Source organism: Musa acuminata, chromosome BXJ3-11 (assembly GCF_036884655.1).
Source record: "Musa acuminata AAA Group cultivar baxijiao chromosome BXJ3-11, Cavendish_Baxijiao_AAA, whole genome shotgun sequence".
Classification (NCBI taxonomy): Eukaryota; Viridiplantae; Streptophyta; class Magnoliopsida; order Zingiberales; family Musaceae; genus Musa; species Musa acuminata.
Window position 1 is genome coordinate 2,623,701 of NC_088359.1, and position 12,835 is coordinate 2,636,535.

Genomic DNA, 12,835 nt, shown 5'->3' on the forward strand with positions numbered 1-12,835 from the left:
CACGACGGTGTGTCTGCGTTACATTTGAATATAAATATATTATAGTTAATTTAAATATGACTTGGCATCATCCAAAATATTTGACGTTACACATTATACCATTATAACTTAAGGAATAGTTGCTATTAATAGATTATAAGGTAATAATATAAGTAATTACAATTCGTTTAATTGTGAATTATAACTTGATTTGATGCTACTCATTATCCACAATATACTTTTTCTAAAAAAAATATTTATGTTACCTCAAGCTTTTAAAAAGAGATTTTAAATGGTTTTTAAAAACCAAAGAAAAATATTTTAGATGAATTCTTTTAAAAAAATCTCACATTTTATTTATTTTTTGCCCATTACTTTCTCAATGTAATACTAAAGTGTTCTCAACTTAAAGTGGAGATTATTTTTTTAGTTAAACCCTTTTTCAATTAAATCTGTTGAATCCATTCATTTTATTAATATATATCTAATTTATGAAAATATTTCCCAAATAAAAATAAAAATACTAAATGTTAACAGACACAACATAATAATATTTGTATGATTTTAAATAAAAAATAACAATATATATACCTATTATTCTTTCCGAACTCGTTAGTTGGACTCGAACGTCTACAGGAGACGGAGAGGGAGAGGGAGAGGGAGAGGGAGAGGGAGAAAAGGGTCGACAATCGTCAACCATCGCGATCCACCGGCCTCCATCCTCCGCTGCGCGATCGATTGGTTGGTCAAGGCGAGCGATGTAGCATCCACCTTCGATCTTGGCCGTGCTCCCACCTCGACCCCAAAACTGATCGGTGCCAGCATTGGCCGGCGGCGGCTCAAAACAACCAACCAACTTCCACGGCAGGTAACAGGGCGGCGTTTGGCTCTTCGCGTCGCCCTCCCGTCATTATTACTAGTAGTTGTTGCTTCGATTTATGTCGATCTTGTTCCGATTCGAACAGGATTCAGGGTATGCAGGGCAATGATTGAGTTATTTGATATCAAAAGGCTTTCGTATTCTCGGTTGATTTACTCTTCTATAGATTGTTGAAATCTATGGCCGTATTTCTTAAAACCCTGGGTGTGTGGTGTGTCCAAATGATGGTTTGGTCCTCAACATTGATTCCGAGGATCCACAAGCTGGTTGCATAAATCACAAAGCACGTTAACCTGTTGGTGGCAGGGGCCATGTTGGCTTGTACACAATTTTTGGATTGATACTTTGGTACTCTGTGAGTGTAGTTCAGAGAATAAGCGGCTCCTTCCATGACAGAGTTCGTTTAGTTTAGTTTTGTGGTGTTATCTTTTTGTGCAACCAAAGATCTTTTGGTTTTTGACACTCATTCTTCCAAGACCAAAACCGTGTTCCCACCGCCAGCTCTTTGTTATAGATTTATTGTTAAGATAAATATCTTGAAAATTTGAAGTGGTTCTGCTTTCTGATCTCCAGTTTCTTGGCAACCACTAAAGGAACAAAATTTAATGATCTACAATATTAATAATTATTCCTCTTAATGCGTATTATCATTTGGTTCTTAGCTTGATATTTTTATGTAATATCACAAATTTACCCAAATTGGAATTAATTTTCAGATTTTTCTTATTTTGGAGGAACTAAACTAAGAATATGAGTCGAGGTTTGAAATTTCATTATGTACAAAAGCTCGGTACGGTACGGTACGCCTAATTTAGACATAAAGTCCTCCGAAAAATATCTGAAAAATAAAAAAAGTTAGGAAATGATTTTTAAGTTAGAAATAAATATACATTTAGTATAGGTTTAGCTTGGCACACCGCAACTTTAATCACATGTTATAATAGATATATATTAATTTCAATACTATAAACATGTTATATTTACTCATTAATTAGTTACTTCTCTTTCAGTTAAATAATAGATATTAAAGACACTGAATTAACCCAAAATCGATCAAATTTTGATTAAATCATCATTAAAATCATTAATCATAACATTAAATAACTTTAATAAAATATAATTAAACATATTTTATCATCATAAATATCTTTCAATATTTAATATTAAATATTTGACAAGTGTCTAATTTTGAATAAATTAATATTAAATATATTAATAATAATATTAAATATCTTAATTAATATCTAATTAAAGAAAAAGAATACATACACTTGATTAAAAAGTTCTTCCTCTTCATCCTCCCAAATTATCCTCAATTCAATTCATAAATCATTACTTTGTAGAGTTTAGGAGAGTGCAAATGTGAGAATAAGAAAGAGAATATGAGAGAAAATGAATTTGAGATAGTTTAAGAGAGTGTGAGAGTGAAATGAAGTAAAATATGGGGGATGATGTATTTAAAAACTTATGAGAAAGGGCTCCAATGATCAAATTGACTATTGAAACATTGATACATGTCAGTAACAGTCGATTTCGACCGTTACTAACTTTTGTCGGTAATGGTCGAAATTTTGACCATTATTAATTGTACTAGGTAGTAATGATTGAAATCAACCGTTACCACCCGATACAGCCCCGTATCGTTCGATACAGGCCTAAATCAAGTGTATCGCCCAGTAGCAGGTGGTATGATTTGGTAACGTATGGGTGGTATGATTCGAAATTTGAATCCTTATTATAAGTTACCTTTTTCCATGTTCACCACAAATATCTGCTTGCAGAAACTACCATATCACAATAACAGATAGTACATACAAATTCCAGTGGTTGCTTCTACAGGCTGTTTTCCAGCAATTTGAAGTGGTGGATATGGAAGTTCTGACAAACTGAAGATGCAGCAGAACATAAGCAGGTTCACAAGTTAGAAAAGCTTCATAGATCAACCTGCTGGTAAGGTTGAAAGCCCTTTCCACTTTGTCCTCCCATCCATTGTCTGTTCTCCCCTTATCTTGTAAAAGCCTCTTGATCATTTTCATCCAGCACTTTCAAAGGGGTATGGTGCATCGTCTGGAAGGTCAAACTGTTACAAGATCAAAACTAGTTGAAACAGCCACACTTCTTATTTCTGGGCATGTTCTATTCCTTTGTGTTTTCATCTATTGCCCATTTTTGCATAAATCAAGTTCACAGACAACATTGACTTTATAGTTCCATTTTCTTTTGTCCGAACATACTTTTTTTTTCTAATATGGTTCATACTTCATGGACAATAAATTGTCTGAAGATAGTAGAAAATATGTTGCTGAGAACACCTGCACCAGTAGGAATATGCTATCAAAAGCTATTTTACGTTATGCGAGAGCTTGCGCTTTGAATGGATTATGAATGTGGCAATCTTCTGAAGTTCACAGCACCTTTAATAATCACATTCTCCAAATTAACAGTCCTTTTCAGGCTTTCTTCTGATAACATAGTTGGAGATATTGACCTATAGAATTGAATAAGTTCTTGTGCATAATTCAAGTGCTATTGTCCTTTTAATCTCTTTTATGTGATTGATCTAAAGGTTACAATTAATTTGCACCCCGTTGTATGAATGTTGTGTGGTGATTATTCATTGGATTTACTATCATTAATCATGATAGTAACTACTTAAACACCCTTCCCTTTTTTTTGTTGTATGGAACTTGTCTGTACTGGAATGGATTGGTAATTTATGTCACACACATATTAAACTTGTTGCTAATTCTGTATATTATTATTAATCGACTACTGACAGAATGTGCTTACATTTATTTGGAAGGTTTAGATCTTACTTTTGCTTATTAGGTCCTTATTTTAACTATTTTGTAATCCATAGTTATTTCATTAGATCCTTATTAGTCTTGTACCAACTGGTTGCTAGCCTTGGATGTCCTTGATAAATTCCTTGAAGCATATCCAGCTGGTTAGCAGAAAGCTGAAGGCAGGTATCACCTTTATGTTGAGATGTCTTCATGGAAGATACAAGTAGATACTTTCATGAATCACTGTACTATGCTATCTCTTAAGATCATATTTGTTAAATGAGTTTGAATCTAGCACTTTCACTGTTCTATGCAGATTAATGCAGCATTCAAGCAATACCTGAATTTACTGCACATTCATGGTCTCTTCCTTGTGACCCAACTTGGTAATACAATGCAAGAAATCTTACATAAGTATTGAGAAAAAGCTCTAAATACAGAATAACATAAAGTATGACAAAATTGGAAGTTATCAATGGATGTTTTAAGTTTTGACTAATTGATGGGTTGCATGCACTGTTGTCGACATTCTCGTTGATACATTACTGAAAGCTGAGAAATGATAATCTAGCTTGTAGAAGATTATGTTGTAGTAGTACATTGCTTTTCCCTTCATGTCTACCTTATAGGATTTCAGGACACTGCATGTTTGCTCTTCAAAATGTCCTTTTACTTCTTTATTTATTCTTAGTTCGTGCATTCCTTAAAAGAAAAAAACAACTAGAGAGCATATAAGCTACAGGTGCTATCTTGTTGATCGAGTGTTGTTACTCAGAATTGCTGAATTTTCTTGATTCATATTTTGTTGCAAGCTCAGGAACGCTACTTATTTTATATAAGTTGTGAGAGCTTGTAACATTATCGGCAAACATGTAAGATGTTTTGTTTATGTTGGTACGCCCATGCTCCATGGGCAATTGCATCCTTGGGCTGTGTGACTGCAGCATCTAATGATGTGAGGCAATGTTTCCACATTAGATTGAAATATTCTAGAAATAAATAGTAGTTTTCATTTATATTTCATTTAGTTTAGATATTAGGGCTGCATCATTGTGAGGCTAAGTTTTGTGAATCACCTTAGGTATCTGCACATAGACAGGCATATGTTTTATCTGAAAATTTTTCATGTCATGATACTTTATGATTGTGTTCACCTTCCATTAGTACATTCTTGATTTGGCTGCTGCTGAATTTAACATGGGACTATCCCGGGTTGAAGCCGAGGACCCTAGCATTCATGTTGTACTTGATCTCACCATCATAAAGCAATTTGTAGATATACTGTTCATCTTTTGTGTAGCCTAATCTTACTGTATGCTATTGACTCATTGCTTTTGTAGTAAGATCAGTGTAGGTTTTTGCTGTTTTTTAACCTTTCAATTCTTATAATTATACTTATCTGCAATGATCAGATTGAAGAGATCCTCACATTTTACATGGATCATTAATACAGAAGGAATTCAAATTTGTCCAAACTAGTGCCCATGGAAGATGAATTTATTGATATCAAGTTATGCAAGTGTTCTTTAGCTCTCTAGATTTGAACTTACAGATTGCTCATGAATGCTTGACATAATGAATATATATTTTCTGTTCTTAGAGCTCTTGCATTGGTGGATAAATATGCTGCAAGAATTGTATTACCTCACCACCTCATATTGTTAATGATTTCTTGGAAGTAGCCATAAACCTGTGGTCACACAAACTCGTTGGTGGAACCGAGAATGAGGCTAAGCTTGACAGCAGAAAGCTGAAAGCAAAGCTTAGGATGTTAAGAGGGAGAACAGCAAAAACACTTCAAAATCCCATGGTCATCAATCAGATCATGGTTCATTTTAGTTCACTCAGATCCTTGGAGTGTAGAACTTCACAGGGAAGACAGAACTGACACATCCTTCAAAAAAGTCAATTTGTGTTTTCTAAAGATAAATATGTGAAAAACAAGAAAGTAGTACAATGTGACATTACACAAAATTAAGTTGTAGTATGTCTCTTTGTGGAGTGCTGCCCCATGCCTATGACTGTTCTTTCTTCTCTTAAGATTCTTGTAGCAATGCAATATGTTAATCCTTCACCTGCTAACCTTTTAGCAATTGAATAGCTCCTGATACAGCTTTGAGGAATGGCCATTGAAGTTGGCTCACACCTTCTTCTTGCATCCTTACCTTGCAGACCAAGAAAGGAACTTTCTTTGGCTAAGTTGGATGGGAATAAAGGCCTTCCGTCATGATGAGGCATCTTAAGGTTTGATGTGAGATGTTGGAATGTGATTCATGGATGTCGCAACCTCAAGGAAGAAATTTGGGGAGTTATCTTCACGTATGAAGCTAAGAATCTCTCTCTCTCTCTCTCTCTCTCTCTCTCTCTCTCTCTTCTGATATATTAAACAACGATGCCTCAGAACAGATCCATTGCAATACAAAAAGAATGAGATATCTGCAAATTGCGGCGCCCACTTCACCGTATCTGTCATTTTCTAGTACCAAAAAGTCACCCCTTCGCGTGGCTTCCACACGCAATGCACGCGCCATTTCTCTAGTGCTCGGTTGTCACCTCTTTAATCCTCAGAAGTACGAGTTATTCGTAGTTCGTGCCTATTAATGGGTGTACAGCATGCGAAAGCAAAAGAAAAACTAGAATAATGACATCTAGAAGTTTCATATAGATTCTTAAAATTATTCGAGTCATTGTAAATTTGATCTTGTTGTTGACTGTATTTAAATATTAGATTTTCTTTTTACCTATGAGATATCAGATATTGTTTATCCAACTACTTGCATCCTACAATTCTGCCCTTTTAAGTGATTAGATAAGATTTGGAACAGACTTAGAGCTAATGAGTCAAAAGGAATTATGTTGAGCAAATTCTCAACTCATAATTTTAAGAAATTTTCATAAAGTATCCCAACTTTTAAAAATTATGGAAAAGTCCTAATTTTTTTAAAAATGATAAAAATAGCCCTATAACTAATTTTTTATCTGTTTTCCTTAAAAGTTGTATCTTCTCTCTCCACCTTTTAATAGAGAAAATAATAAAAAAGATAGATTGTTCATACAGTAAATAACCCAAAAAAATCAAAATATTATTTAAAATATAAATGTATCATAAATGTCCATCATGATGATGTCATTCAAAGGTTTCATTAAAATTTCACAGTATTTTTATCAAATACACTTGTTTTAATTTCACTCAAAAACAATGTATTTGATACTAGGGCTTGGGTTTTATGGATCAAAATTTTACTATAGGCTTCTCACCTATTTAGAAGCCAAATGTCAATCATAAGGATCTATCATATTTTGATGAAAATAAAAAATTAGAGAAATTATAAAAAAAAACATACTATTCAAATAGTAAATAACTGAGAAAAATGTCAAAAATAAAAATAAGAAAAACATAATAAATGTCTATCAGGGTGCCCACTCATGGGTTTCATTGAAATTTCATATTTTTTTGACTAGTCCTTGTATCAAATATGCTATTTTTTAATTTCACACTAAAAAGAATGTATCTTATACCAAGGCTTCGATTTTGTGGATCAAATTTTTACTATAGGTTTCTCACCTATTTAGAAGCTCAAATATCAAAAAATATTATATGGATCCTTCATATTTTGATCAGAATTAAAAAAAAATAGAATAAAGTTATGCGTTGACATGGTGAATAATGTAGAAAAATATTAATAGTAAAATTTTATAAAATGAAAAAACCATAAATATTCATTAGAGTGTCATTTAAAGGTTTAATAAAAAATTAATAGTATTTTAACCAGTCCATATCTCAGATACACTATTTTTTATTTCACCTCAAAAATAGTATATCTAATATTAGGGCTTAGATTTTATGGATTAAATTTTTACCATAAGTTTTCACCCATTTAGAAGCATAAATGTAAAAAAAAAAATTGTATAAATATATATATATATATATATATATATATATATATATATATCATATCATATTTTAATGGAAATAAAAAAATGTTAGAAAATAGATAAATTGTTTAGTTGTTGAATGACCCAAAAAAATAAAAAATATCTAAAATAGAAAAAAAAAATATATGTTTTTTTTTTATTTTTTATTTTTTATTTATATCAAAATATGATGGATCCTTGTAATATTTTTTAAAATTATTATTTTTAAATATTAAAAAACTAATATTAAACAAATTTGATCCACAAAACCTAAACCTTGATATTAGATATATTATTATTAGATGAAAATAAAAATAATATATATGATATGATAACTAATCAAAATGCTAACGAATGTTTTCGGCGATATGATATATATGATATGATATGAAATCTTCGAATGCCATCTACATTACCATCCTTTTTCTCAAAACTAACGAATGTTTTCGGCGATTCCCTTTCTCTCTCTCTCTCTCTCTCTCTCTCTCTCTCTCTCTCTCTCTCCTTTATAAATTGAGGCAAGAGGGGCGTGTGGCCAACACACTCCCCCAATCCCATTCCAATCTCCACTGTTCTCTTCTGCTCTTCTCCCACCATTTCTCGGCTTCAGGCCCTTCCCAGACACCACTAATGTCGTCTCGTCTCAGCTCTCACGTTCATGAGAACCAATCGCCGGATCTTACGCAAGATCTAAAGCAAGATGGGTGCGTCCAGATCGCCATCCCGCCCCGACCTCATGAGCCAGAATCGATGCAAGCAGATCCGGTGGATTACATGGCACGAGCGCAGTGGCTCCGCGCCGTGGTGCTCGGCGCCAACGACGGCCTCGTCTCCGTCGCCTCCTTGATGGTGGGGGTGGGCGCGGTGGGCCAAAGCGCCAAGGCCATGCTGGTGTCCGGCCTGGCCGGCCTCGTAGCGGGCGCCTGCAGCATGGCCATCGGCGAGTTCGTCTCCGTCTACGCGCAGTACGACATCGAGGTGGCGGAGCGGGAGAGGCGACGCCAAGACTGCGGGAGCGAGGAGGAGGGGAGCCTGCCAAACCCACTGCTGGCGGCGGTGGCCTCGGCGCTGGCGTTCTCACTGGGGGCAGTGCTGCCTCTGTTGGCAGGAGGGTTCATCAGGTCATGGGGGGTCAGAGTTGGGGCGGTGTGTGCGGTGAGCAGCCTGGGCTTGGCTGGATTTGGTGCAGCAGGAGCTGTGTTGGGTGGTGCTAATGTGCCCAATTCTGTACTCAGGCTGTTGTTCGGAGGCTGGTTGGCTATGTTGGTCACTTATGGTGTGCTGAGAGTCTTTGGGATTATATTTGGCATGCATGTCTCCTCAGCTTAGGGTGGCGAGAAAACAAGGAGGAAAAGACATGGTTCTTTTCTATGTAGGCTATGGATGTTTGTGATTGTTTTGCTCTAAATCCATAATGTTATTTTAAGATTTGATTCATATCTACGTAGTTATTTTAAGAATTTTAAGATTTGATCTCCTGGTTATAAGATAGTTTCAATAACTATCTCATGATCTAGTAGTTACAAGGTAGTTTTAATAACTACCTCAATCATGGGTGACACGAGGAGCAAGGTAGTTAGTCCTATAAATAGGATCATAGGATCATAGTTTATCAAGGTATATAGAGAGTGTATGCATGGTATATAGAGAGTGTATGTATTTGGGAATATCTTGTAAGTGTTCTTGTTAATTCTCCTGTTTTTAAAAATGTATATAGAGAGTGTATGCATTTGGGAATATCTTGTAAGTGTTCTTGTCATCCATTTATAGTACTTTATGCCATCTACCATTTCGATCGGAATTTGATGCATCAAAGTCACATCAAGATTTCATTTTTTTTCTTTAAATAAGCAAATCAAATTTGCTCCATGATGTTCATGATTATACCTTCAGTTTATGATTAGAAGAGAAAATATTTTTTTGCTTTCATATATATATATATATTTATATATCATTATTATTAAAATTTAGTATGATCTTATAATGAGAAAACAAGGAGGAAAAGACATGGTTTTTTTCTTTGTAGGCTATGGATGTTTGTGATTGTTTTGCTCTAAATCCATAATGTTATTTTAAGATTTGATTCATACTTATCTACGTAAGATAGTTTCAATAACTATCTCATGATCTAGTAGTTACAAGGTAGTTTCAATAACTACTATATCATGAAATTGTTTCAATAACTATCTCATGTTTGTGATTGTTTTGCTCTAAATCCATAATGCTATTTTAAGATTTGATTCTACCATGATCTCCTAATGATAGGATAGTTTCAATAACTATCTGTAGTTTAAATAGGATCATAGTTTATCAAGTAAGGTATATAGAGAGTGTATGCATTTGGGAATATCTTGTAAGTGTTCTTGTTAATTCTCCTGTTTTTAAAGATGTATATAGAGAGTGTATGCATTTGGGAATATCTTGTAAGTGTTCTTGTCATCCATTTATAGTACTTTATGCCATCTACCATTTCGATCGGAATTTGATGCATCAAAGTCACATCAAGATTTCATTTTTTTTCTTTAAATAAGCAAATCAAATTTGCTCCATGATGTTCATGATTATACCTTCAGTTTATGATTAGAAAAGAAAATATTTTTTTGTTTTCATATATATATATATATATATCATTATTATTAAAATTTAGTTTGATCTTATAATGAGAAAACAAAGAGGAAAAGACATGGTTCTTTTCTATGTAGGCTATGGATGTTTGTGATTGTTTTGCTCTAAATCCATAATGTTATTTTAAGATTTGATTCATACTTATCTACGTAGTTACCATGATCTCCTAGTTATAGGATAGTTTCAATAAGTATCTCATGATCTAATAGTTACAAGGTAGTTTCAATAACTACTATATCATGAGATTGTTTCAATAACTATCTCATGTTTGTGATTGTTTTGCTCTAAATCCATAATGCTATTTTAAGATTTGATTATACCATGATCTCCTAGTGATAGGATAGTTTCAATAACTATCTCATGATCTTAAAGGTAGTTTCAATAACTACCTCAATCATGGGTGACACTACCTCATGGGTGACACGAGGAGTAAGGTAGTTAGTCCTATAAATAGGATTATAGTTTATGAAGTAAGGTATATAAAGAGTGTGTGCACTTAGGAATATCTCGTAAGTGTTCTTTTCAATCCTCCTCTTTTTAAAGAGGTATATAGAGAGTATATACATTTGGGAATATCTTGTCTGGTAAGTGTTCTTGTCAATCATCCCGTTTTTAAAGAGGTATATAGAGAGTGTATACATTTGAGAATATCTTGTAAGTGTTCTTATCATCCATTTGTATTTTATGCCATCTACCATTTCGGTCGGAATCTGATGCATCGAAGTCACATCAAGATTTCAATTTTTTTCCTTTAAAGAAGCAAATCAAATTTGCTCCATGATATTCATGATTATACCTTCAGTTTATGATTAGAAAAGAAAATATTTTTTTGCTTTCATATATATAATGATATATATATATATATCATTATTATTAAATTTTAGTTTGATCTTATAATGAGAAAATAAGAAGGAAAAGACATGGTTCTTTTCTATGTAGATGTTTGTGATTGTTTTGCTCTAAATCCGTAATGTTATTTTAAGATTTGATTCATACTTATCTACGTATTCATACTTATCTACGTAGTTACCATGATCTCCTAGTGATATGATAGTTTCAATAACTATCTCATGATCTTAAAGGTAGTTTCAATAACTACCTCAATCATGGGTGACACGAGGAGCAAGGTAGTTAGTTCTATAAATAGGATCATAGTTTATGAAGTAAGGTATATAAAGAGTGTATGCACTTGGGAATATCTGGTAAGCATTTTTTTCAATCCTCCTGTTTTTAAAGAGGTATATAGAGAGTGTATACATTTGGGAATATCTTGTCTTGTAAGTGTTCTTGTCAATCATCTTGTTTTTAAAGAGGTATATAGAGAGTGTATACATTTGAGAATATCTTGTAAGTGTTCTTATCATCCATTTGTATTTTATGCCATCTATCATTTCGGTCGGAATCTGATGCATCGAAGTCACATCAAGATTTCAATTTTTTTCCTTTAAAGAAGCAAATCAAATTTGCTCCATGATATTCATGATTATACCTTCAGTTTATGATTAGAAAAGAAAATATTTGTTTGCTTTCATATATATATATATATATATATATATATATATATATATATATATATATATATATATATATATATATATATATATATATATATATCATTATTATTAAAATTTAGTTTGATCTTATAATGAGAATTTTTCCTTTAAAAATTTATTATATCAAATAAATTACATGATGTTTACACGTTGATTGGAATATGAAAGATATCTCTTGTTCATCGATGCATTAACTAATCCAGATATTTCAATAAGATCTTGGAATGAGAATAAATAATTAGACTAATCACATAAAAAAAAATTAACATGTGAAAATTTTAATAAAATAGAGCTTTTTTTTTTCAAATGAAAACCATTATTGTCGAAACTTATTGTGAGGTCGACCTTAAAAAAAAAGGTAAGTGCCTTTTTTTTATATATCAAACGAAAACCATTCAATTTAGCTAGATTAATTTTAAGATTCCAAATATAACTTTTAGTCTTAAAAAGTGTTCATTTAAAAAAATATTATTATTAAATTTAGTTATTTAGTTTGATCTTATAATGAGAATTTTTTTTATTAAAAATTTATTATATCAAATAAAGTACATGTAAGTTTACATGTTGATTCTATGAGATATATCACTCGTGCAGTAATGCATTAACCAATCTGGATATTTCAATATAATCTTAAAATGAGAAAAAATAATTAGACTAATCTGAAAAAATAAATTCAACATATGAAAATTCTAATAAAATAGAGCTTTTTCTAAAAAATAAAAACTATTGGATTCTATTATTATCAACCAAGGATTATTAAATTTATCGTGAAACCGATCTGAATAACTTATGTGTTAAACAATGATACTTATGTATTGAACAAGGAGACTTATGATGCAACTTATGTCTAAATTTTATTAATTATTTTTTAAAATTTAAAACTTGATTGAATATTTAGGCATATAGATTGAATTTGTCTATTGAACTCAACAATAACATTAAAAAAGTTTTATTTTGAATTCAAGTTCATCACATTTTTAAAATGATATATAGATAGGGGTGTCTTGTTATGACCCATCGTCAATTGATCTCTCGAAGTCCATAACTTAAACTTATATTAAATATTAAGATCCTTCATGTTATAATATCAAAGTAAT

The 12,835-nt window shown here is 32.3% G+C and overlaps 1 protein-coding gene and 1 long non-coding RNA gene across 3 annotated transcripts; both read left to right on the forward strand.

The window, feature by feature from the left end:
- Nucleotides 1-604: 604 nt before the first annotated feature.
- On the forward strand, nucleotides 605-6,369 carry LOC135652786 (uncharacterized). 2 transcript variants are annotated; one of them, XR_010502197.1, is made up of 3 exons: nucleotides 605-4,031; nucleotides 5,818-5,964; nucleotides 6,047-6,369. It is a non-coding gene; the product is annotated as an uncharacterized LOC135652786 (long non-coding RNA). The 2 variants fall into 2 exon arrangements; XR_010502198.1 differs by having other exon boundaries at nucleotides 6,052-6,369.
- Nucleotides 6,370-8,112: 1,743 nt separating this feature from the next.
- On the forward strand, nucleotides 8,113-8,997 carry LOC135652438 (vacuolar iron transporter homolog 2-like). The gene has a single exon (XM_065173366.1). The coding sequence runs from the start codon at nucleotides 8,191-8,193 to the stop codon at nucleotides 8,887-8,889; it is 699 nt and encodes a 232-aa protein (XP_065029438.1). The 5' UTR covers nucleotides 8,113-8,190; the 3' UTR covers nucleotides 8,890-8,997.
- The last annotated feature ends 3,838 nt before the right edge of the window (nucleotides 8,998-12,835 follow it).

What these genes read in the sequence shown, in the direction of transcription:
- LOC135652438 (XM_065173366.1), top strand. Translation starts at nt 8,191, where the DNA reads ATGTCGTCTCGTCTCAGCTCTCACGTTCATGAGAACCAATCGCCGGAT.